We start from the raw sequence: 27,414 nt of genomic DNA, 5'->3' as shown, positions 1-27,414 counted from the left end.
AGTGCAGCTCTGCAGTATAATACAGGATGTAACTCAGGATCAGGACAGGATCAGTAATCTAATGTATGTATACAGTGACTGCACCAGCAGAATAGCGAGTGCAGCTCTGGAGTATAATACAGGATATAACTCAGGATCAGTACAGGATAAGTAATATAATGTATGTACACAGTGACTGGAGCAGCAGAATAGTGAGTGCAGCTCTGGGGAATAATACAGCATGTAACTCAGGATCAGTACAGGATTAGTAATGTAATGTATGTACGCAGTGACTGCACGAGCAGAATAGTGAGTGCAGCTCTGGAGTATAATACAGGATGTAACTCAGGATCAGTACAGGATCAGTAATGTAATGAATGTACACAGTACCTGAATCAGCAGAATAGTGAGTGCAGCTCTGGGGTATAATACAGGATGTAACTCAGGATCAGTACAGGATAAGTAATGTAATGTATGTACACAGTGACTGCACGAGCAGAATAGTGAGTGCAGCTCTGGAGTATAATACAGGATGTAACTCAGGATCAGTATTGTAATGTATGTACACAGTGACTGCAACAGCAGAATAGTGAGTGCAGCTCTGGAATATGATACAGGATGTAACTCAGAATCAATGCAGGATAATTAATGTTATGTATGTACACAGTGACTGCACCAGCAGAATAGTGAGTGCAGCTCTGGAGTATAATACAGGTTTTAACTCAGGATCAGTACAGGATAAGTAATGTAATGTATGTACACAGTGACTGCACCAGCAGAATAGTGAGTGCAGCTCTTGAGTATAATACAGGATGTAACTCAGGATCAGTACAGGATAAGTAATGTAATGTATGTACACAGTGACTGCACCAGCCGAATAGTGAGTGCAGCTCTGGAGTATAATACAGGATGTAACTCAGGATCAGTACAGGATAAGTAACGTAATGTATGTACACAGTGACTGCACCAGCAGAATAGTGAGTGCAGCTCTGGAGTATAATACAGGATGTAACTCAGGATCAATACAGGATCAGTAATGTAATGTGTGTACACAGTGACTGTACCAGCAGAATAGTGAGTGCAGCTCTGGAGTATAATACAGGATGTAACTCAGGATCAGTACAGGATAAGTAATGTAATGTATGTACACAGTGACTGCACCAGCAGAATAGTGAGTGCAGCTCTGGGGTATAATACAGGATGTAACTCAGGATCAGTAATGTAATGTATGTACACAGTGACTGCACCAGCAGAATAGTGAGTGCAGCTCTGGAGTATAATACAGGATGTAACTCAGGATCAGTATTGTAATGTATGTACACAGTGACTGCAACAGCAGAATAGTGAGTGCAGCTCTGGAATATGATACAGGATGTAACTCAGAATCAATGCAGGATAATTAATGTTATGTATGTACACAGTGACTGCACCAGCAGAATAGTGAGTGCAGCTCTGGAGTATAATACAGGTTTTAACTCAGGATCAGTACAGGATAAGTAATGTAATGTATGTACACAGTGACTGCACCAGCAGAATAGTGAGTGCAGCTCTTGAGTATAATACAGGATGTAACTCAGGATCAGTACAGGATAAGTAATGTAATGTATGTACACAGTGACTGCACCAGCCGAATAGTGAGTGCAGCTCTGGAGTATAATACAGGATGTAACTCAGGATCAGTACAGGATAAGTAACGTAATGTATGTACACAGTGACTGCACCAGCAGAATAGTGAGTGCAGCTCTGGAGTATAATACAGGATGTAACTCAGGATCAATACAGGATTAGTAATGTAATGTGTGTACACAGTGACTGTACCAGCAGAATAGTGAGTGCAGCTCTGGAGTATAATACAGGATGTAACTCAGGATCAGTACAGGATAAGTAATGTAATGTATGTACACAGTGACTGCACCAGCAGAATAGTGAGTGCAGCTCTGGGGTATAATACAGGATGTAACTCAGGATCAGTAATGTAATGTATGTACACAGTGACTGCACCAGCAGAATAGTGAGTGCAGCTCTGGGGTATAATACAGGATGTAACTCAGGATCAGTAATGTAATGTATGTACACAGTGACTGCACCAGCAGAATAGTGAGTGCAGCTCTGTGGTATAATACAGGAGGTAACTCAGGATCAGTACAGGATAAGTAATGTAATGTATGTACACAGTGACTGCACCAGCAGAATAGTGAGTGCAGTTCTGGAGTATAATACAGAATGTAACTCAGGATCAGTAATGTAATGTATGTACACAGTGACTGCACCAGCAGAATTGTGAGTGCAGCTCTGGCGTATACAGTAATACAGAATGTAACTTAGGATCAGTACAGGATAAGTAATGTAATATCTGTACACAGTGACTGCACTAGCAGAATAGTGAGTGCAGCTCTGGGGTATAATACAGAATGTAACTCAGGATCAGTACAGGATAAGTAATGTAATGTATGTATACAGTGACTGCACCAGCAGAATAGTGAGTGCAGCTCTGGGGTATAATACAGGATGTAACTCTGGATCAGTACAGGATAAGTAATGTAATGTATGTATACAGTGACTGCACCAGCAGAATAGTGAGTGCAGCTCTGGAGTATAATACAGGATGTAACTCAGGATCAGTACAGAATAAGTAATGTAATGTATGTACACAGTGACTGCACCAGCAGAATAGTGAGTGCAGCTCTGGCGTATACAGTAATTCAGAATGTAACTTAGGATCAGTACAGGATAAGTAATGTAATGTATGTACACAGTGACTGCACCAGCAGAATAGTGAGTGCCGCTCTGGAGTATAATTCAGGCTGTAACATAGGATCAGTACAGGATAAGTAATGTAATGTATGTATACAGTGACTGTACCAGCAAAATAGTGAGTGCAGCTCTGGAGTATAATACAGGATGTAACTCAGGATCAGTACAGGATAAGTAATGTAATGTATGTACACAGTGACTGCACCAGCAGAATAGTGAGTGCAGCTCTGGGGTATAATCCAGGATATAACTCAGGATCAGTACAGGATAAGTAATGTAATGTATGTACACAGTGACTGCACCAGCCGAATAGTGAGTGCAGCTCTGGAGTATAATACAGGATGTAACTCAGGATCAGTACACAATAAGTAATGTAATGTATGTACACAGTGACTGCACCAGTAGAATAGTGAGTGCAGCTCTGGCGTATACAGTAATACAGAATGTAACTTAGGATCAGTACAGGATATGTAATGTAATGTATGTACACAGTGACTGCACCAGCAGAATAGTGAGTGCAGCTCTGGGGTATAATCCAGGATATAACTCAGGATCAGTACAGGATAAGTAATGTAATGTATGTACACAGTGACTGCACCAGCCGAATAGTGAGTGAAGCTCTGGAGTATAATACAGGATGTAACTCAGGATCAGTACAGGATCAGTAATGTAATCTATGTATACAGTGACTGCACCAGCAGAATAGTGAGTGCCGCTCTGGAGTATAATTCAGGCTGTAACATAGGATCAGTACAGGATAAGTAATGTAACGTATGTATACAGTGACTGTACCAGCAGAATAGTGAGTGCAGCTCTGGAGTATAATACAGGATGTAACTCAGGATCAGTACAGGATAAGTAATGTAATGTATGTACACAGTGACTGCGCCAGCAGAATAGTGACTGCCGCTCTGGAGTATAATACAGGAGGTAACTCAGGATCAGTACAGGATAAGTAATGTAATGTATGTACACAGTGACTGTGTAGCACCCTGAGGATTCGGCTGCTACAGGGGTATTGCACCTCAACCCAGAGGTGTGATATTCCACTCCCGGGTAAGGATGGAGTGTGGAACTGAGCTCAGATAGACTGCATGCACTACATACATCCCATTTCAGAGGAGCAGGCCGACGGTACTCCCACTTAGAAATGTGCAGGTACAACCGAGCCTGTTCCTGGCTGGAGTGGGAGGGGGGGTGGTACATCCCATGTAGTGTAGGGGCAGATAGGGGGAGCAGTCTGGGTAGTGTTAGGAGCTCATTGGGTGCTGGTCACCTGAGCTCACACATAGAGGGTGTATATAAGGTGGGCACCAACTGAGATCAGGGTCAGTCTGTCAGAATCAGGAAGAGGAGCAGAGCAGAGCCCTAGAGAGAGAGAGAGGAGGAAGAAAGAGAAAGACCCAGAGGGGGAAGACTGAAGGGACCCAAGAACCCAAATTAGAACACCGGGTGAGGAGTCAGCATCAGGGTACCGGAACCCAAGCTGGTGGGGGTAAAGACATTCCCCAGCCAGAGACCGGAGACCGTGGGCAGTGTCTGTCACGGTCACCCACTACATTCACCCCGAAGGCACACCACATGAAGGGTCAGGGAACCCAGGGCCAAGGGTGTCCCAAAAGAAGGCCCGAGGGAGCTGGACCTAGGTGAATCCCTGGTGGGGACGGCTGAAGAAAGGACAGAGGGAGAGCTCAGGGCCACGCTCCGGACTTGTTTGGGGGTTGGCTGGATCCAGGACCTGGTGGACGCAGCACGGCTCGGGTGGTCACTAGCAGCTGGAGTGACCAGTACAACATCTGCAGTAAGTAAACACCCTTAACTGCACAACCCGAGTCTGTCTTCATTGCCGGCTGCACCGCACCACCACAACCCCCATCCTCTGCACCTGACCCCCTGAGGCTATACCCCTCCCGTTGGGGGTTATCCCACCAAGCTGCGCACCCACCATCAGCCTCAGCGGACCCTGCTGCAGCGGCGGCCACAGTGACCGCATCCCAACGGGTGGCGTAGTCGACACAAAAGAACTTTAGTAACATCTGTAAAGCTGCCACATAACACTGAGCTTGACGCCCTGGGCACGGGGCCGGGTCACAGCCGCTCGGAGACTACAACCCCCCATCTGATCCGGTGCCGGGTATTCCCCTCAAAAAGGAATATGTCCCAGGGGGCGCGTCAACTTTGGCGTAGTCGGCAGGATTACGTGCCCGCAACACCCGGGTACTGCGTGCCTGAAGAAAAGTGCAAGTTTACCTCAGAAAGAAGTCTCCCGCCGGTTCCGGAGGGTCCACGCCATCGGACTCCATCACCAGTCGTTTCCCGCCGATTGTCCGCCATTTCCAACTTGTTCCCGCCATCTGCAGAGTTTCCCGCCACTGGGAAGCGATTCCCGCCAAAACCGCAGATTTCCCGCCTTGGAAGAGCAGCGGACGCCATTATGGGCGTGCCAAAGGAGGGCAAGAGGCCACCTCCCATCGTGGGCCAGGACAGAAAATGGCGCCAAAAGTGGAAACCGCCCCCACCAACAGAGACTGTGATGCTGGAGGTGTCTGTCAGCGTGAAAGAACTACCCCTGGAGCTGACAGTCACCGAGTTGCCCCGGGACCGCCCTCGAAGTGGGAGGAGACGAAAGGAGAGAACAAAGATGGGTGTCGCTTGGAGCGGTCTGGAGCGAGCGCACCCGGAGGCAAGAGGTCTAACGAGGAGTAGCGGAGGAGCTCACCCGGAGATGGAGAGAAAGCAGAACAGCACCGGCCCGCTGGCCAGGAGTCTGCTAGAGACCGAGGAAGGAGGGCAGAGCAGCACCGGCCCGCTGGCCAGGAGCCTGCCGGAAGAAGAGCAGAGCAGCACCGACCCGATGGTCAGGAGCCTGCTAGAGTCCACAACCCCGCTAGGTCTAGTGGAGATATTAGCGCAGCTCCCCCGAGACCGGGAGTGTGCACAGACAGCCCTGGAGGGCCTCGCACGGAGGATGGCCCGGGTACAGCGCGAGATACTGGCGGAGTGGAGCCGGGAGATGACCCAGCAAGCTGAGACCAGTCAACGGAGCACGCTACCCTGGAAGAGGAAGCAGACCGCCTCTGAGGATGGCGCGGGAGGACCAAAGGCCGGAGACGGCGCCGAGAAGGGAGCCGAACGCATGGAGGCAGGTAAAGGGGACGCCTATACCCCAAGCCGTGACACCGCTTACCTGCCCCAGCTCCCCGTCGCAGAGCCCGAAAGTCCCCCTGCTGTGCCCGTAGCCGCCATGTCACCGCTATGGACTAGGCCCCGACCGGAAGCCGCCGCCGCGACCCCTGTGACGTCACGCGCCTCGACCCGGAGCGTGACAAAGCAGGAAATACCACCAGCCTGGTCGCAAGGCCTAGTACCCCCGGGCGCCGCATCACCAACAGCGCCCCCTACCTCCGCGGAGCCTCCGGCCTGGCCGCAAGGCCAGGTAGCCCAGGGCGCCGCCGTCCTAACGGTGCCCTTCACCTTCCAGGTGCCCCAGGCCTGGCCGCAAGGCCTGGGCAACGCGGGCGCCACCACCACCGCGCCCGCGCCCGTAAAACCAAGGGTGCCACACCTGGGGGAGGACTTGTTCAGCCAGCTCACATGGCCGGACGGGCGGCCCTTCATCTGGCCCGAAGGATACCATGAGCTGGAACGGCAGCAGAGACTAAGACCCCTGGATGAACCCCTGATTCCGGCTCCGAAGCCCGTGGCACGGATCTCGCCCCCGCTAGCGGAAGCACAGTTTGAGTGGGACCCCACCGGAGAAGATCTAATGGGGTTCATTCAGGAAACTCGGGCAGTCGCCGCTGAGCGTACTGAGTGTTGTCGTCAGCAGCTAGCAGAGTTTGCGAGAGAACGGGAGGAGAGGCGGGTCAGAGAACAACAGGCCCAAATCCGGAGCGCGGAGCAGAAGAGCCGGACTAGGAGGGACCCCCGTGCAGCGCACAGTCCCCGTACCACCGGGACTGTAATCAAGTTTAACCAGCAGCACGGGTGGGGCTTTATCAGAGACAACAACACCCTCGGCGACGTCTTTGTCACGCGCAGAGACGTGGAGTCCCATCTGCCGGAGGGGCACAGAGGTCGTGACCTCTACATCGGAGACGAGGTCACCTTCACCCGGCACAAGTGTGCCAAAGGACCTTACGCCCTCCACGTACACCGCTTGACGGAGGAGGAGTTGCGGTACGGAGAGGAGGAGCCAGAGGACCCGGACGGGTCTGAAGAAACATCATATCAAGAAAGAACAGGAGGAAGACGCCGTTGAGTGCGGCAGAGCAGGTGCTGTAAATAAGTTACCCAATCGGGGTATAAAGAAACTGAAACTGTTGCTGCTAAAATAGTCCCCGTTGGGACCAGTGAACTGTTTACCCGTTAACCCCTTCATCCTACAGGCTGAGGACTGTGAGCAGCCATTCCCTTCCCTCTACCTGGCCGAGGACTGAGAGCGGCCAACTTCCCCTGTATATAGTTGCGCGTCCTAAAGCGCCCCCTACCGGTTTTATAAGAAAACCAGAGTTTTTCTAAGAGACTGTCGCACTTTTCCCGGACACACGTTGCACAGTGTCCGGAGGAGGAACCAGAGACAAGAGAAGTCTACGAGAATGTTTATATAAAAAGTTTTATATATATATAATGTTTTATATGTTTTATATGTTTATATGGAAAAAAAAAAAAAAAAAAAAATTGTATGTTTTGGTGTTTTATGTCTTTACAGCCCGAGGACGTGCTGTGGTTTACCAGGGGGGAATGTAGCACCCTGAGGATTCGGCTGCTACAGGGGTATTGCACCTCAACCCAGAGGTGTGATATTCCACTCCCGGGTAAGGATGGAGTGTGGAACTGAGCTCAGATAGACTGCATGCACTACATACATCCCATTTCAGAGGAGCAGGCCGACGGTACTCCCACTTAGAAATGTGCAGGTACAACCGAGCCTGTTCCTGGCTGGAGTGGGAGGGGGGGTGGTACATCCCATGTAGTGTAGGGGCAGATAGGGGGAGCAGTCTGGGTAGTGTTAGGAGCTCATTGGGTGCTGGTCACCTGAGCTCACACATAGAGGGTGTATATAAGGTGGGCACCAACTGAGATCAGGGTCAGTCTGTCAGAATCAGGAAGAGGAGCAGAGCAGAGCCCTAGAGAGAGAGAGAGGAGGAAGAAAGAGAAAGACCCAGAGGGGGAAGACTGAAGGGACCCAAGAACCCAAATTAGAACACCGGGTGAGGAGTCAGCATCAGGGTACCGGAACCCAAGCTGGTGGGGGTAAAGACATTCCCCAGCCAGAGACCGGAGACCGTGGGCAGTGTCTGTCACGGTCACCCACTACATTCACCCCGAAGGCACACCACATGAAGGGTCAGGGAACCCAGGGCCAAGGGTGTCCCAAAAGAAGGCCCGAGGGAGCTGGACCTAGGTGAATCCCTGGTGGGGACGGCTGAAGAAAGGACAGAGGGAGAGCTCAGGGCCACGTTCCGGACTTGTTTGGGGGTTGGCTGGATCCAGGACCTGGTGGACGCAGCACGGCTCGGGTGGTCACTAGCAGCTGGAGTGACCAGTACAACATCTGCAGTAAGTAAACACCCTTAACTGCACAACCCGAGTCTGTCTTCATTGCCGGCTGCACCGCACCACCACAACCCCCATCCTCTGCACCTGACCCCCTGAGGCTATACCCCTCCCGTTGGGGGTTATCCCACCAAGCTGCGCACCCACCATCAGCCTCAGCGGACCCTGCTGCAGCGGCGGCCACAGTGACCGCATCCCAACGGGTGGCGTAGTCGACACAAAAGAACTTTAGTAACATCTGTAAAGCTGCCACATAACACTGAGCTTGACGCCCTGGGCACGGGGCCGGGTCACAGCCGCTCGGAGACTACAACCCCCCATCTGATCCGGTGCCGGGTATTCCCCTCAAAAAGGAATATGTCCCAGGGGGCTCGTCAACTGCACCAGCAGAATAGTGAGTGCAGCTCTGGGGTATAATACAGGATGTAACTCAGGATCAGTACAGGATAAGTAATGTAACGTATGTACACAGTGACTGCACCAGCAGAATAGTGAGTGCAGCTCTGGAGTATAATTCAGGATGTAACATAGGATCAGTACATTATTGAAACTGTTACAAAAAAAGTCTCTTACCCTGCAACAGTGTTTTACTACATCTATTACTGTATATAGAACCTGTTCATAGCACATAGAATAATTGCTCCTTGACAATATTGGATGTATTGCACCTTGATATCTTGCAAAAAAATGAACTTGCCTTGTAGAGTCAAAGAGGAATTGTTTTCTTTTTAAGTGTTTCTGACCCTTGCTGGATTGTTCAGAGCTTTTTTTTAAACCCCTCTAGAAATAGAGTTCTCTGTACAGAGCGGTATTGTCCAGGGTCGACGTTTCACAGGCTGTGCTAGATGAGTCATATCTTAAATTTGAGCAATGTTAAGTTCCCCGTCCTCTTTTGCTGTAACCTCAATGTGTACGTGAGTTTCTGCTTCAGTGGCCAATCTTATAAATAATAAATTCTGGACAAGCAATGTATAATTAAGGTTGGAAACGTCTCCCTGGATTTAAGGACATCTCTGAACACCTTCGATTGGGTCTGTGGTTAACATCATTACCAAAAATCCTTCAAGCCAATTACTGACTGATTGTGGATTATGTAGCCAGTGCTAATGTGATAAGAGGAGGCATTTCCATTATAAAGTCTTTTTAGTTGTAACTGATCCGTTCACACTATGTGATACATAACTTCCTATGGAGACATCTGGGCTTTGAACCATTGGTTTTATAATGTATTTAAAGTCTTATTATCATCATTGCTGTAGCTATCCTATAGCAAAATGGGCACAAGCCTAAGAGCATGCAGCTTAAAGGGGTTGTCCAGAATTACAAAAACATTGTGGCATTCTGTTCTGTATTGCAGCTTTGCTTCATTGAAGTGAATGGATCTAAGCTGCAATACCATACACAACCTGTAGACAGGTGTGGCAGTGTTTATGGAAGAATGCAGTCATGTCTTCCTAATTACGGTCAACCACTTTTAGGCTTGCAGTTGTATATTCTTGCAGCTTGGGTCTTCTATGGTAATGACGAAGAATATATAGTATAATTGTCTCATAGCAGAGAGTCTTATATACTTTGGGTTTCAATCTCTTGCCATTTTTAAGATCTCAGAAAGGGAACATCTCTGTTTGGACCTAGCACTTCTTAGATCTTGTCATTTGCTACAATTAAAACCTATTCAGGCTGGGCTGCCATCCATAATTAATGTGCAAATGCTGATTATGTCCATCTACGTCTATCTTGAACCCTGTTGCATACATTTTTGAGGCATGTGATTGAGGCTAATTTACTTCTGCCCAAGCACAGTGACCCAAAAATTATGAAACACAGAGGAATATTATGATTTTTATGCAGCCTTAGTGGGTTCATGGGGTAAAAGATGCCAAAAAGCTATTTTGGGGCTGGCAAAGTCACATACAGTGGTGTGAAAAAGTGTTTGCCCCCTTCCTGATTTCTTATTCTTTTGCATCTTTGTCACACTTAAATGTTTCAGATCACAAAACAAATTTCAATATTTGACAAAGATACCAGAAGTAAACACAAAATGCAGTTTTTAAATGAAGGTCTTTATTATTAAGGGAAAAAGAAATCCAAACCTACAGGACCCTGTGTGAAAAGTGATTGCCCCCTAAACCTAATAACTGGTTGGGTCACCCTTAGCAGCAACAGCTGCAATCAAGCGTTTGCGATAACTGGCAATGAGTCTTTACAATGCTCTGAAGGAATTTTGGTTACTCATCTTTGCAAAATTGTTGTAATTCAGCCACACTGGAGGGTTTCCATGCATGAACCGCCTTTTTAAGGTCATACTACTTTGACTAGGCCACTCCAAAGTCTTAATTTTGTTTTTCTTAAGCTATTTAGAGCTGGACTTGCTGGTGTGTTTTGGATCATTGTCCTACTGCATAAGCTAAGTACGCTTCAGCTTTAGGTCACGAACAGATGGCTGCACATTCTCCTTCAGGATTTTTTGGTATACAGTAGAATTTATGGTTCCATCTATCACAGCAAATCTTCCAGGTCCTGAAGCGGCAAAACAGCCCTAGATCTACACACTACCACCACCATATTTTACTGTTGGTATGATGTTCTTTTTCTGAAATGATGTGTTACTTCTACGCCAGATGTAATGGAACATACACCTTCCAAAAAGTTAAACTTTTGTCTTTTCTGTCCACAGAGTATTCTCCCAAAAGTGTTGGCGATCATCAAGATGTTTTCTGGCAAAACTGAGATGAGCCTTTATGGCCACACATGCCATTTTTGCCCAGTCTCTTTCTTATAGTTGAGTCATGAACACTGACCTTAACTGAGGCAAGTGAGGCCTGCAGTTGTTTGGATGTTGTTGTGGGGTCTTTTATGACCTCTTGGATGAGTTGTCGCTGCACTCTTGGGGTAATTTTGAGCGGCCGGCCACTCCTGGGGAGGTTCACCACTGTTCTATGTTTTCGCCATTTGTAGATAATGGCTCTCACTGTAATTCGCTGGAGTCCCAATGGCTTTAAAACCTTTTCCAGACTGATAGATCTCAATTACTTTGTTTCTCATTTGTTCCTGAATTTCTTTGGATTTCAGCATGATATCTAGCTTTTGAGGATCTTTTGGTCTACTTCAACTTATCAAGGCAGCTCCAATTTAAGTGATTTCTTGATTGAGAACAGGTGTGGCAGTAATCAGGCCTGTGTGTGGCTATGGAAATTGAACTTGAGTTCCCAAAGATGTGACAAACCACAGTTAATTTATTTTTTAAGGAGGGGGGCAATCACTTTTTCACACAGGGCCTTGTAGGTTTGGATTTCTTTTCCCTTAATAATAAAGACCTTAATTTTAAAACTGCATTTTGTGTTTACTTGTGTTATCTTTGTCTAATATTTAAATTTGTTTTGTGATCTGAAACATTTAAGTGTGACAAACATGCAAAAGAATAAGAAATTAGGAAGGGGGCAAACACTTTTTCACACCACTGTATATAGGAATCAAAGACCACATTGGGAATCCAGTTTGCACACCATTGCCTAGTTAAATGGGTCCCATTTGGTGAAGGGCATACAACAGGCGAGTTTCAAGTCCAGATAATTTTGCAACAATGTATCAGTCCAAGAAGAAATATTTTAGTCTGGTTATTTAGCAAGAATACGATTGTAACAAATAGCTGTGAAAAGTATTAGTTATAAATTAGTTTTCTGCCTCAAGAATCTTTCCATTCATTCGTAGCAAAAATCTTGAAAATGACGAGTAACTGAGAAAAGGAAAAAGCCGTTTAAAGGAATCCTCCGTGCAATACCAATACACAGAATTATGCCAAGGGCAGGGGGCGTTCAAACTTAATGATGATTTTAATTTCCCTTTATACAGGTTCTCCCTTTGCCCGTTCCAGCTTGAAAAGTGGAAAAAACGAGAGCTCATCTTACCTTCGACGCAAGGAGAAAATGTTCCGTTTCTTTATCCGCCGCATGGTGAAAGCACAGAGCTTCTATTGGTTTGTACTGTGTGTGGTGGCATTGAACACTCTTTGCGTTGCCATCGTACACTACAACCAGCCTGATTGGCTCACCAAAGCCCTATGTAAGTACCCAACGTGTATCCCAGAATGCTTTTAGAGCAGTTTTGGAAAATATGTGCATTAGAAGATAAAACTCACAAACCCAGGGCAGTCATGCCTCCTTCCATTCATCTGAACAATTTCATTTTAAAAAATATATATATTTCTTTTTGGCAATCTTGTAGCAAATGTATTTCTGGCCAACACACCCAACAATATCAGATCATCATTGGAGAGTATGCAGACTTTGCAATGATTTTTTTTCTGCTGCTCCAACTGATCCAAATCGAAAAGTGAAGCAAGGTTGTAAGTAGTGTTGATTAAAAATCTTCTGAACTGTGTAGACAGCTGCCAACAAGCCCTTTGTGTAGCCCAGACTTGCAGTTGTGAGTTATTTCCTTTCACCTACGGTTTATAGATTAGCAAGAAGCTGCTAATGCAAAACTTTAGTCAGACTACACACTGGATTTGATTGCAGTCTGACGCTATGGAGACTCACTGGTCTGTACAGGAATGAAGTACATAAAAAAACTACTGGACATTTTTACCCTAGACTATAACCAAAGTTGCATGTTTTTTAAAAAATTATCGGTGCATTGAAGCACAATGAAATGATTTCAAAGTGCTCAGGCACTTTACAGAGACTGTCATATGCTTAAAAATTGAATTAAATACCTTGTAAAAATTCCTGAGCTGCCCTGATTCTGCCACTTACATCCATTTTGCTCTGTATCCCTCCATTGCTGAGATATTCGTATTTTCTTTTTTTGGAGCTCAGCATGTGAAATCTCTGCTTGTAGTCAAAATGGATGATTCTTTACAGTCTTCTCTGGGGGCGTGTGCTTTCACCCATCCCTGCCAGATATTGCCAGTGCAATTGGCAGCTTCTAGGAAGGAGGGCTGAAGGCGCATGCCCCAGAGAAGGCTCAGAGGAAACGCCCAGTGGTGCTGCAAAGCAAAAATTTCACATACTGCGCTCCAGAAAAAAAAAAAAATGAATATCTCTGCAATGAAGTGATTGTCCAGGCTGTGAAAATCATGACTACCTTCTTTTCAAAACAGCACCACACCTGCCCATAGATCATGCATGTTATTGCAGCTCAACCCTAATAAAGCGAATAGGGCAAAGCACCACGCAACGTGAGAACAGGTATAGTGCTGTTCTGAGGAGAAAAAAAATGTTTTACTGTTTAAAAGAATATAAAAATGTACTGGTTTATTTAATATATATAAACAGGGTGGTCCAAAAGTAGGTGGACTGAAACTGTAACAAGGTTATGAAGGGGGAGATTTATCAAACATGGTGTAAAGTGATTATGTGGAGTGATGAAGCTTCTTTCAAATTATCCGGCCATATTAACAGACATAATTGTATTTACTGCTATAATGAGAACATGCATTTAACATTAGAGCAACAACTAAATGAGCCTGGTGTCAATGTTTGGGGCGGTGTTTCAAGTTTTGGTGTTTTAGGACCAATATTTTTTGATGGAGCAGTCACAGGAGATAAGTATCTCGAAATTCTAATGAATCAAGTTGTTCCCCAGTTACAGCAACAGCTTAATTCACATGACCTTTATTTCCAACAAGATGGGGCCCCTCCACATTATTCAAGAGTGGTCCGCAAGTATCTTGATGAAACATTTCCTAATAAATGGATTGGCCGAAGAGGCCCACTTGATTGGCCGGCACGTTCACCAGACTTGACCCCAATATTTTTTCTTTTGGGGAGTACTCAAGGACAAGGTTTATAGTCGAAAACCAAAAAGTGTCAGTGATTTGAAAAATGACATAAGAGATGCATTTCAAGAAATTAATACCCAATGAGACTTGTGCAAAAAAGTTTGTTGAAGCGTAAGAGGCGACTTCAAAGCTGTGCAAATTATAATGTGTAACGGGTCTGGGAGGCGGAACCTCTGAGCTACTATACAAGGGGGCGGTCCTTGTAAGGGAGCGGGTGGCGACCAGGGAAGACGGGCTGGAAGTCTCAGCAGGTGAACGGGACAGTCTCTGAGTGAACGGGACAGTCTCTGAGTGAACGGGCTGGAGGTCACGGCAAGTGACCGGGGCAGTCTCTAGGTATAGGGTTGGTACGACCTGTGGCGGCTGAAGATAGACGTGAGCTCCCAGGTGAGCAGGCGAGAGTCTCTGGATGAACGGGTGGTCACAGCATGTGACGGCGGAGCCTCCAGGAAGACCAGCGGACAGGCGACAGATGAGCGCTCCCAGGTGAGCGGGCAGAAGTCTCTGGACAGGCGGGTGGTCACAGCACGTGACGGCAGAGCCTCCGGGTAGGCAAGCAGACAGGTAGCAGATGAGCGCTCCCAGGTGAGCGGGCAGGAGTCACTGGACAGACAGGTGGTCACAGCACGTGACGACGGAGCCTCCAGGTAGGCTAGCAGGCAGGTAGCAGATGTGCGCTCCCAGGTGAGCGGGCAAGCTGGTCCATAGACAGACTGACAGGAGTTGGAAGGCAGACCGTCGGACCACAGGCAAGCAGGCAGGTAGCTGATGTGCGCTCCCAGGTGAGCGGGCAGGCTGGTCCTTAGACAGACTGACAGGATTAGTAAGGCAGACCGTCGGACCTCAGACTAGCAGGCAGGTAGCAAGTAATCAGGCAGGAATCTGGCAGGTAACTGGCAGGTAACTGGCAACGGGACCTGAGGGCTGAAGCACAGGTGAGACACAGGTGCAAACAACATTGCTCGGGCACCTCCATTTTGGAGGAGGTGCCTTATATATGGTAAAGTCCTCCGGCCATTGGCCGGGGACTCCTTAGGACGGCGCGCGCGGCCCCTTTAAGAGGGAGGGAGAGCGCGCGCGCGCGCCCTAAGCACAGTGGCCGGGAAGGAGCGCGCGCTGCCAGCAGAGCGGGAGAGGGACGCCGGGCACGGAGCAGAGCGGTGAGGGGAACAGCGTCCCTGCCTAGCAGAGGGCAGGGACGCCGGCACTACAGTACCCCCCCCTTTAGGCCCCCCCTTTTTTAGGCCAGACAGAAATTTAGCAAGGATGAGAGGGGCATGGATGTTCTCCCGGGGCTCCCACGTTCTCTCCTCAGGACCAAACCCCTTCCAATCTACTAGAAAAAAGGTCTTTCCTCTTACCCTTTTGGTAGCAAGAATGTTCTCTACCTCAAACTCGTCCTCAGCGGAAACCGGAGCAGGAGGCGTACCTGTAGACTTGGAAAAAGAGTTAAGCACCACGGGTTTGAGGAGAGATACATGGAAGGAGTTAGGGATCCGTAAGTTGGCCGGGAGTTTCAATTTATAGGCCACCGGGTTGATCTGACTGATGACCTCCAGAGGACCGATGAACCGAGGCCCTAACTTGTAAGAAGGTATCTTGAGTCGAACATATTTAGATGAGAGCCAGACCTTATCTCCTGGACAAAATTGTGGAGGATCCAGGCGTTTTTTGTCAGCGTGTCTTTTCATACGCTCGGATGACAGAAGGAGTGCGGACCGGGTACTCTCCCATATGGAGGAAAATTTGCTAACGAGAGATTCCGCAGCCGGGTTGTCCACAGAGGTGGAGACAGGAAAAGGAATCCGAGGATGCTGACCGAAAACTACAAAAAACGGGGATTTGGAGGAGGATTCGCTCTCGTGATTATTATAAGAGAACTCGGCCCATGGTAGGAGATCCACCCAGTCAGAATGGTGGGCATTAACGAAGTGCCGGAGGTAACTGGTCAGGTTCTGATTGATCCGCTCCACTTGACCATTGGACTGTGGGTGGTAAGCGGAGGAGAAGTCCAGGGTGACGTCTAGTAGTTTACAAGTGGCTCTCCAGAAACGTGAGGTGAACTGTACCCCACGATCCGACACGATGTGGAGGGGCAGGCCATGAAGACGGAAGATATGGCGGATAAAGTCTTTAGCCAGCTCGGGTGCAGACGGGAGGCCTGGCAGGGGAATAAAGTGAGCCATCTTGGAAAAGCGGTCAGCGACCACCCAAATGACCGTACAACCGACAGAGACGGGGAGATCAGTTATGAAGTCCATAGCAATATGCTGCCAGGGGGCAGCAGGCACAGGAAGCGGAAGGAGGCGTCCAGCTGGCAGATGTCTCGGGACTTTGTTGCGGGCGCAGGACACACAGGCAGAAACAAAGTCTATTACGTCCTTGTGCAGGGTAGGCCACCAATAGTGCCGGGCAATAAGCTGGAGGGTCTTTTTCTGACCGGCGTGGCCAGCTAGCTTAGACGAATGGCCCCAGTGTAGGATCTTCTCCCGATCAGGTACTGAAACAAACGTCTTACCGGGAGGGAGACGATTTAGACTCACGGGAGCCACCTGCATTACTCTGGCGGGATCGATGATATGTTTAGGTTCTTCCTCGAGATCGGACACCAGAAAGGATCGGGACAAGGCGTCTGCTTTGACGTTTTTGTCAGCCGGGCGAAAATGAAGAACAAAATCAAAGCGAGCAAAAAACAAGGACCACCGGGCTTGGCGCGGGTTAAGTCTCTGGGCATGCTGGAGGTAAGCCAAATTCTTGTGGTCAGTGTAAATTATTACCGGATGAAGAGCCCCCTCGAGTAGGTAACGCCACTCCTCCAACACCAGCTTGATGGCCAATAACTCTCGGTCTCCTATGGAATAGTTGCGCTCAGAAGAGGAGAAGAGTTTGGAGAAGAAGCCACAAGTTACCATTCTCCCGGAAGATGATTTTTGAGTAAGTACCGCTCCGGCTCCAGAGGAGGAGGCGTCAACTTCCAGGAAGAACTGCTTGTTGCCGTCCGGGCGATGCAGCACCGGGGCGGAAGAGAAGGCCTGTTTTAGGGAAAGAAAGGCCTCCTCTGCTTCGGGCGGCCACTCTTTGGGATTAGTACCCTTACGGGTGAGCGCGGAAATTGGGGCAGTCCGGGAAGAGAAGTGTGGTATGAAGAGGCGGTAGTAGTTGGCGAAGCCCAGGAATCGCTGAATGGCCTTCAACCCCTCCGGTCGGGGCCATTTCTCGATGGCAGACAGTTTCTCAGGATCCATTTGTAGGCCGGTCTGAGAGATAATGTAGCCCAGAAACGGAAGCGAGGTCTGCTCAAAGAGGCACTTCTCGTATTTAGCGTAGAGATGGTTCTGCCTGAGCCTGAGCAGGACTTGACGAACGTCCCTCCGGTGAGTCTGGAGATCCGGAGAGAAGACCAAGATGTCGTCCAGGTACACCACTACGCAGGAGTAGAGAAGGTCCCGGAAGATGTCATTGACCAACTCTTGAAAGACGGCAGGAGCGTTACAGAGGCCAAAGGGCATTACCAGATATTCATAGTGGCCGTCCCGGGTGTTGAATGCCGTCTTCCATTCATCCCCCTGACGGATACGAACCAGGTTGTACGCCCCACGGAGGTCTAGTTTGGTGAAGATTCTATCCCCCCTCAGACGATCAAATAACTCCGGAATGAGCGGAAGGGGGTACTTATTCTTCACCGTGATCTGGTTAAGGCCTCTATAGTCTATACAGGGACGGAGAGAGCCGTCCTTCTTTTTGACGAAAAAGAAGCCTGCTCCCGCCGGGGAGGTAGATTTCCGGATGAATCCCCTGGCCAGATTCTCCTCAATATATTCGGACATCGAGCGGGTCTCAGCAGCGGATAATGGATAAATACGCCCACGGGGAGGAGAAGTACCAGGTAACAAGTCGATAGGGCAGTCGTATGGTCTATGAGGGGGTAGTGTCTCTGCTTCCTTTTTATTAAAGACATCAGCATAAGACCAATAAGGGATCGGAAGTCCAGGTAGATTAGCTGGGGTAGGAGAAGGACGGACGGGATGGACGGGAACCAGACAGGTCTTATGGCAGCCCTGTCCCCAGCGAAGGACTTCACCGGTCTGCCAGTCAAGAACGGGTGCATGTCTCTGGAGCCAAGGTAGACCTAGCAGGAGGGCGTGAGAGAGTCCAGGCAGAACATGGAAGGAGATACTTTCAGAATGCAGCATTCCCACCTGCAGAGTAATGGATTCGGTGATGAGTTGGATGGGGCGTGGTAAGAGCCCCCCATCCACGGCAGCAACAGACAAGGGTACAGCCAGAGGTTTGGTGGGGATGCGGTATTTCTCTACCAGGGACTGTGAGATAAGATTCCCGGCTGCTCCAGAGTCAAGTTGGGCTAGTTCGAAATAACGGTTCTCCCCGTAGACGATTGAAACTGACAACAGCAGGGATGGAGAGGATTTATTCTTGTCTAGGTGGACCTCTCTGAGCGAACCTAGACACAGGTGTTTCCCGACCTCTCCGGGCAGGCACGGATCCGGTGCTCCTTACTGCCACAGTAGAAGCAGGTCCCCTCGGCACGGCGTAAGTCCTGACGGGTCTTGACCATCTTGGTCTGGTCGACCTGCATAGGCTCAGGAGAGTGTACCTGGTAAGAGACAGAAGGAGTGACGGGTTTCTGAAAAGTAGGAGCTAGACGTGGTAATCTCCTCTCACGGGTGACCTCTCTGGCACGCTCCTGGAACCGTAGGTCAATCCGGGTGGCAAGAGTTATTAAATCATCGAGAGTGGTAGGAATGTCCCGACCGGCAAGCTCATCTTTAATACGGCCGGACAGACCCTCCCAGAAGACGGAAACCAGAGCGTCGTTATCCCAGGCCAGCTCCGAGGCAAGGGTACGGAACCGTATGGCATATTGGCCCACGGTGAGACTTTCCTGACGGAGGCGTAGCAGAGATGATGCGGATGAGGTCTTCCGTCCGGGTTCGTCGAAGACTTTCCGGAAAGCCGTGAGAAAAGCAGGCAAGTTGGATACCAGGGGGTCTCCTCTCTCCCATAGAGGATTTAGCCAGGCCAGGGCCTCCCCGGTGAGATGGGACATGATGAATGCAATTTTGGCCCGTCGGAGTTAAACTGGTGAGATAATAGTTCAAAGTGCAGGGTGCACTGATTTATGAAGCCCCGAGCCTGGGCGGAGTCGCCTCCGAAGCGAGGAGGTGCAGAAAGCCGGGGTCCGGGGTAAGATACCATGGTATTAGTGGGCAGTGGAGCTGCCGGATTGCGAGACATGGCACTGGCGGAGGTTGCTGGTGGAGCAGTCAGAGTGTCCAGGCGAGTATTGACATTCCGCAGGTGACCCAGAATGGACTCCTGTTGGGACCTTTGACGGGACAGTTCATGACACAGGTCCGAGAGCGAGGGAGCTTGGGTGCCACCGGGTTCCATGGCCCGAGCAAACTGTAACGGGTCTGGGAGGCGGAACCTCTGAGCTACTATACAAGGGGGCGGTCCTTGTAAGGGAGCGGGTGGCGACCAGGGAAGACGGGCTGGAAGTCTCAGCAGGTGAACGGGACAGTCTCTGAGTGAACGGGACAGTCTCTGAGTGAACGGGCTGGAGGTCACGGCAAGTGACCGGGGCAGTCTCTAGGTATAGGGTTGGTACGACCTGTGGCGGCTGAAGATAGATGTGAGCTCCCAGGTGAGCAGGCGAGAGTCTCTGGATGAACGGGTGGTCACAGCATGTGACGGCGGAGCCTCCAGGAAGACCAGCGGACAGGCGACAGATGAGCGCTCCCAGGTGAGCGGGCAGAAGTCTCTGGACAGGCGGGTGGTCACAGCACGTGACGGCAGAGCCTCCGGGTAGGCAAGCAGACAGGTAGCAGATGAGCGCTCCCAGGTGAGCGGGCAGGAGTCACTGGACAGACAGGTGGTCACAGCACGTGACGACGGAGCCTCCAGGTAGGCTAGCAGGCAGGTAGCAGATGTGCGCTCCCAGGTGAGCGGGCAAGCTGGTCCATAGACAGACTGACAGGAGTTGGAAGGCAGACCGTCGGACCACAGGCAAGCAGGCAGGTAGCTGATGTGCGCTCCCAGGTGAGCGGGCAGGCTGGTCCTTAGACAGACTGACAGGATTAGTAAGGCAGACCGTCGGACCTCAGACTAGCAGGCAGGTAGCAAGTAATCAGGCAGGAATCTGGCAGGTAACTGGCAGGTAACTGGCAACAGGACCTGAGGGCTGAAGCACAGGTGAGACACAGGTGCAAACAACATTGCTCGGGCACCTCCATTTTGGAGGAGGTGCCTTATATATGGTAAAGTCCTCCGGCCATTGGCCGGGCACTCCTTAGGACGGCGCGCGCGGCCCCTTTAAGAGGGATGGAGAGCGCGCGCGCGCCCTAAGCACAGTGGCCGGGAAGGAGCGCGCGCTGCCAGCAGAGCGGGAGAGGGACGCCGGGCACGGAGCAGAGCGGTGAGGGGAACAGCGTCCCTGCCTAGCAGAGGGCAGGGACGCCGGCACTACATAATGGAAAACAGTTTGAGCACCTGCGTTGATAAAATTTAAGGGCTTTTGTATTATTGTTCAGAATAAAATGTAATTGTCAATGTTATGCTTATGTTAGTAAATATAATTTTATATATAAATCAAAATAAATGTTATTATTTTCTGTCCACCTACTTTTGGACCACCCTGTATATATATAACAATCATGCTGACCCTTCGTCTGTTATCGAGCAGATGCTATGCAGTGTAAGCACATAACATTTCTTAAGACACCTTATCACAGACCCCATTCGAACACGAGGTTACTATTTATATCACCAATGACGTGTAACCTACTTTAGTTGGTATATATAAAAGTATCGTTTGTATCAGGAAAGACGTAACAGGTCATATGTCCAATGTAGCAACAGGACTGAGCAGATGTGGAAATGGTGCACCTATAAATAATGAATATGAAGGCTGCTCACACCTGACGGCATACCCGGCTCCTCTTTTGATTAGCCAACCTGGTGCAATGTTATCTTTGCAGTTTGACACACAACATCGCTCCAAGCCGGTTTATCAGAAATAAAGCTGGAAATGCCAGGGTAGGTAGGAGGAGGGCTACCATTCAGGGCTACCATTCAGTGGTCACACAATACTGATGTGGCTGCTGGACCAGAGTGCTATGAATTTATTTGCTCATGTCTAAGAGATGACATCACTCATTCTCATATGGAGTGTAATGTGTAGATGACATCACGGATTCTCAGTTGGGGTGGGATTGGTAGATGACATTATTATATGGAGTATAGTTGTCAGATGACATCACGCATTTTCAAATATGGTGTAGTTGGTAGGTGACCACTGATTCTCAGATAGGATGTGATTGGTAGATGACATCACTAATTATCATACAGAGTATATATAGTTGGCAGATGACATCACTGATTCTCTGGAGTGTAATTGGCAGATGACATAATGGATTCTCTGATGGGGTGTCAATGATAGATGACATCACAGATTCTCAGATGGAGTATGATTGGTAAATGATACCACAGATTCTTAGATGGAGTGTGATTGGTAGATAATACCACTGATTCTCAGATGGAGTGTGATTGGTAGATGACATCACAGATTCTTAGATGGAGGGTGATTGGTAGATGACATCACGGATTCTCAGATGGGGTGTGAATGGTAGATGACATCACGGATTCTCAGATGGAGTGTGATCAGTAGATGATATTGTGACACCTCTCGCCCTCCCTGAGCTTTGGGGTACTCGGAGCCGGGTCAGAGTAGGGGTGGCGGGAGGGATGCAGTCGTGGCCTAGACCCGGTCCGTGCCCAGGGCAGTCACATAAAAGATATAATGGGCTTTCAAGTAAGAGTGGTATTTCGACTACGCCACCTGCGGTTTCCGGTGATGGGCACCAGCGCTGCTTCAGTCCACTCAGGACGGTGTTACGGGCAGCTAAGATGGGACGGCTCCCCACAGGCGGAGCAGGCCTCAGGGCAGTGTGAGGAGGAATGGTGGGTGCAGTGCTGCGCAGGAAACAATGAGCTGAGACGGTGTATGAAGTCATCCGGGACTTTACTCACTTGGGGATGAACTTTCAGCCGCAAAGCTTCTCTCTGCTACTCACAGTGCACTGCGGCCACCGGGAAGGGGGTTCAGCACTTTCCAGGTAGATCAGGAGCACCTGTCGAGACCCCGCTGGTGTGTGTTCCTCTCCTTGGTAGGTTCTCCCACTGAGTCTTCTGACTGTGTGTGGTACGAACGTGTTGTAAGGCCGGGTCCCACTGGATAAACGCAGTGTAAGAGATACAGGTGGCGTAGGCCGCTCTGTCCGTATCCCTCTGGGATCCACTAAGCCTCCGGGCTTTTCTGACTGAGACGTGAAGTAACAAAGTCAGATGTCGGGGGCCGGTCATCCCTTTTGCAGCAGGAATCCCTCTGGCTAGGCCAGAGTAAAGAATACAGGTGGCTACTCCTCTCCGTCCGTATCCCCCTGGGATCCTTTAGCCTGTGGAGCCTATCTCCTCCGCTCCCCTCCAAGGCCTTCTTAGGTCAGGACCTTGACCGGGTAGAGACAGTGGTTAACTCTGACCCGCTCCTCGTCTCAAGGCCAGAGTACGAGGACCGTGTATCTTCGGTCAGCTGCAGCCTTTTGCTGGACTCTGGCAGAAGACCACAAGCACCCTCACCCACTACATTGTTCCCCCTATCTTTGGTTCCCACCATCTCCTCTATCCCGGGCCAGGGCAGCACCCTGGTGCATTTAGGCCCCCTTCAGGACAGGAGTGGTGTAGTGTTGAATGGTGAAGTGGGGTCCTGGGTGATGCTCCATCCTCACCTGGAAGAGGAGATACACACCTCGAACTGAGGTGCAGTACCCCTGTGGCGACTGAACCCTCAGGGGCGCCACAATATCATGGATTCTCAGATGGGGTGTGAATGATAGATGACATCACGGATTCTCAGATGGAGTTTGATTGGTAGATGACATCACGGATTCTCAGATGGGGTGTGAATGATAGATGACATCACGGATTCTCAGATGGAGTGTGATCGGTAGATGACATCATGGATTCTCAGATGGGGTGTGAATGATAGATGACATCACGGATTCTCAGATGGAGTTTTATTGGTAGATGACATCACAGATTCTCAAATGGAGTGTGATTGGTAGATGACATCACGGATTCTCAGATGGAGTATAGTTGGCAGATGACATCATTGATTCTCAGTTCCCAGTATGGTTGCCTCCTTTAGTTCCAATAAGATGCATATTTTGATTAAAAAAATGTACATCCTCCTTCAGATTTTGCAGAGTTTGTTTTCCTGGGTCTTTTTCTGACGGAAATGTCAATGAAGATGTATGGTCTGGGACCTCGGAATTATTTCCACTCATCCTTCAACTGCTTTGATTTTGGGGTAGGTAATTCTATATGTTTTGCACTATAATACATTGCTTCCAAGTCTGTATATTCATCCACTTGTACAAAATACACTTTTGTATAGCAACAGTAAATTAAAAGGAACAGAAAGATTTGGAAGACAGTCACATTTCAGTAGATCGATTGTCCCAATTCCCGCACGCCCAATCTGGTTGTTGTCGTTTTGCAAAAGTTGAAGGTCCGCAGGTTGGAGACTAATAGTAGAGAATAAAAGTGGTTTGCAATAGAAGAAGGGGAGGATTGATCAATCTCTCCTTACCTTACATCCATCTAGTTGGCTCCATTCAGCTGCCTGGGCATAATGTAGCAGAATTGCTTTTGCCCCGGCAAAGCTAATGTAGACGTGGCAAGCAGGCTGTTGTCAGCGATTAGTACTGGTTGGAAATGAGCGGGCCATATCGCATGGTTAACATTGCAATGTGTTTTATGAATCCATTCAATAAGCACCTTAATATGTTGCAGGTGATAGTCGGAAGTATTTTTGAGGTCATCTGGGCGTCAGTAAAACCAGGAGCATCATTCGGGATCAGCGTCCTCCGAGCTTTACGTCTTCTCCGTATCTTTAAGGTCACAAAGTAAGAAGATTATCTTTCCTAAGCTTGTCTTGGAATTTGTTTTTTTGCAAAATTAAAATTTGCCAAATTTACTCAAATTCTCTTGCCAAAATTTTCTTAAAAACTCTTTCGATATCATTTGAACTTTTTTGTTTCCAGGTACTGGAACTCTCTCAGAAACTTGGTGGTTTCATTATTGAACTCCATGAAGTCAATCGTCAGCCTGTTGTTCCTGCTTTTCCTCTTCATTGTAGTGTTTGCTCTTCTGGGGATGCAACTTTTTGGGGGACAGTGAGTATCCACAGATCATATTGGTAGAACATAGCTTTGTCCACGTCACAAGGACAAGTCCTGAATGACCAAATTTTTAACAAAATATCACATTTTCCACAATTTTAAGTCAATAATTTTCTTTTCCTGTCTAAGAAGGCAATGGTACGTACTTTTATAGAACTATTATTGATATTTTTTTTATATTTTAATATGATTTTTTTTTTCAGATTTTACTTTGAAGAAGAGACAAGAAATACAAATTTTGACACCTTCCCTACAGCCATACTAACTGTGTTTCAGGTGAGTTATTATGACGAGCGTCAGGGCAACTATCGCTTTTTGGTTGCTCGAGCTCGTCACTACAGCTTTCACTTCTGCTATAATGGCAAAATGACTATGTCTCAAATCTTACTGTCTTTTTCTATGTTTCCTATGGTAGATCCTGACAGGAGAGGATTGGAACACGGTCATGTACTTTGGCATCGAGTCACAAGGAGGCGTCAGCAAAGGAATGTACTCCTGTGTTTATTTCATCATTCTTACATTGTTTGGAAACTGTATCCTTTCATGCTTCAAACAAACTTCTTATAACTGTCCATTAATCCCCATCTTAATAAATGGGTATTATCAGATAGTGCTTGTACATACAAGTAATTTTGCAACTTACTGCTTATTAAAATTTTCAACTGTTCTTGAGATAGTAACACTTTTCTTTTGTTTACCTCTCTTTATCTTGGAGACTGACCACTGCTGCTAGACCACAGAACATGCGCAGTGCTCACAAGCTCTTTTCTGTTGAGCTATTTTGAAGCTGGCCAAGATCGCTGGATCGTGCTGTTGCCTCTTAATCCCAGCCAGCTTCAGCACAGTGCTTACAAGCTAGACAGCACCGGTGGTCGGTGTCCTAGGCAATGAGTTGTAAACAAAAGAAAGGTGTTAATATCTCAAGAATGGCTGACAATTTTAAGAAGCAGTAAATGGCAAAAGTGCTTGGATTTTCAAGCATTATCCAATAGTAATTATCTATGAAGATGGGAATAACCATTTAAATCAGACCCCAGGGCAGACCTCTAAATAAATTCAGACACCTGACCATACTCCTGGGTTCAATGAGGACCAAAGACCCCTAAATTAATTCAGATCCCAGAGCAGACCCCTAAATTAATTTACACCCTGGACCAGAGCCTTAAATTAATTCAGACCCCTAAATTTATTCAGACCTCAGATAAAACTCTACATGCATTCAGGTGCATGAATTAATTCAGATACTAAACCAAACCCCTAAATTAATTCAGACTCCAGATCAGACCCTTGAAATATAATTCAGACCACAGACCAGACTACAAAATGAATTCAGACCCCAGATCAGGCACCTAAATAATTCATATCGCCACCCATGGATTCAATTCTCTTTATGGCAGCCACCAGAATGGGTGGGATTCAGTTTTCCCTGTTCCCCTTCCCAGCTGCAGGACTACAGCCTAATTCAGACCAGATCCCTAACTTAATTCAGATCTTAGATCAGACCCTAAATTAATTCAGACCCCAGATCAGGCACTTAAATAGTCCTTATCCCCACCTATGACTTCTCTTTTCTTTATGGAAATCACCAGGGCCGATGATCCTGTGTTCCCAGTCCCCCGTCCCAGCCGCAGGACCACATCCAGGAGGAATTGAATGGAGCACTGGTCGTCCATGTGCTCTACCATCTATAGCGCTGACAAAAATTACTGAGTGCAACGTAGTATTTTATTAAAGCTAGAATTTCACTTTAAGGTCCATCCCTATAGCCTTACGGGCAATAAACTGTGTCCAAACTGGCGTACATTAGTATAGGATAAGATCAGCGAACAGATTTACATCCTGACGTCCTGTCCTTAACTCCCGTCCATGTAAGATACCCTTTTGAATGTATTCTTAGCTATTGCTGTTGACAATCTGGCTAACGCACAGGAATTGACCAAGGTATGTGATTATCTCGCTGGGAACCTCCGCTATAAATAATTTCTCGCTCCGCTTGTGCTTGGCTGTGGCCTGATATGACTGGAGTATATCCGAAATAGATCTCATACAACGCAAGTCTTCTGCTGCTCGTTCAGCCCTTACATAAGTGATAACATTGGACCGGGGACACACACCTTATCTCCCGTACATACGCAGCACTGGTTACATTTTTATATATCTGCTATTCTTCTATACATCGAAAATAAACAAAACTATTCCCAGCCATCAGCTGTGATCGGAGTTGCAAGGGTTTATTTCTCCTGTACTGCCTCCATAACCTCTCCATTGAAGTCCGTGGTCCATGTGGTGTACAGATGTGCTGCTCCCCCAGAGAGAGACGCTCTTTGTATCCTTACTCTGCAAATAAATGAGGGGACCTGAAGGGGGGACCCTTTATATTAATTCCTAGCATTTGACAGTGGTTTTCTAAACCAGAAAACCCCTTTAAGTCCATAGTAGATCCTGCAAGCGGACAAAGAGTAGCCATCCTAACGAACAGATCTATTCTGAATAGGGTTGTTCCAGTGCTGGTAACTTCTGCATCTGGTGGTCAGTGGCCATAATAACATCCCGTCATCAGGCGCCTGCCAGGACGCGTGCAGCCGGCAGATTTCATGCATCCTATTCTGATGAAGGTGCACAATACCTGCCGGCTGTGTGTGGGCAGCAGGCGCCTGTCGACACAACATCATCTTCATTGCTCACCTCCTGATGCCGAAGTGACCAGCGCTGGAGCAGCCCTTCAAGACAGGCCTTATTTTGTCTGATGGGGACATTTTCCTCTCCAGTAACTTTCTAGTATTTGTAAGAACTGCTGAAGAAAAGGGGCAACCTGCAAAATATCTAGTATTCTTAATAGCAGTCTGTAGATAAGCAAGCATGCAAAACCGCTCTCCTCCAAGAGGAAAAAAGCACTGATGTGGGGCAAAAACCATAAAACAGCTGCCTTTTCTTTTTGGAAGACTTGTCAGACATGTAATAATATAGGATAGCTACATCCAATAGGTGGCACTAGAGAGCCAGCTTTCTTCCCTTTTGATGAGAGCTCATTTGCATACTTTTCCCCCGGCAGCTTTGTCTGGATTCTAAGTCACCCAACGC

General features: G+C 48.1%; 1 protein-coding gene across 7 annotated transcripts in view; it reads left to right on the top strand.

The window, feature by feature from the left end:
- CACNA1B (calcium voltage-gated channel subunit alpha1 B) overlaps positions 1-27,414 on the top strand; it is a 517,223-nt gene that overhangs the window by 247,438 nt on the left and 242,371 nt on the right. For all 7 annotated transcript variants that reach the window (XM_073640296.1, XM_073640292.1, XM_073640293.1 and 4 more), the window contains exons 10-16: positions 12,145-12,354; positions 23,347-23,459; positions 23,945-24,057; positions 24,196-24,327; positions 24,537-24,609; positions 24,749-24,866; positions 26,207-26,274. In XM_073640296.1, coding sequence (XP_073496397.1) covers positions 12,145-12,354; positions 23,347-23,459; positions 23,945-24,057; positions 24,196-24,327; positions 24,537-24,609; positions 24,749-24,866; positions 26,207-26,274 — 827 coding nt within the window. The remainder of the gene's footprint in view (positions 1-12,144; positions 12,355-23,346; positions 23,460-23,944; positions 24,058-24,195; positions 24,328-24,536; positions 24,610-24,748; positions 24,867-26,206; positions 26,275-27,414) is intronic.

This window comes from Phyllobates terribilis, unplaced genomic scaffold (assembly GCF_046119375.1).
Source record: "Phyllobates terribilis strain yellow unplaced genomic scaffold, ASM4611937v1 Scaffold_7__3_contigs__length_470593459, whole genome shotgun sequence".
NCBI classification, from domain to species: domain Eukaryota; kingdom Metazoa; phylum Chordata; class Amphibia; order Anura; family Dendrobatidae; genus Phyllobates; species Phyllobates terribilis.
This window is presented reverse-complemented; position numbering and strand designations above follow the sequence as displayed.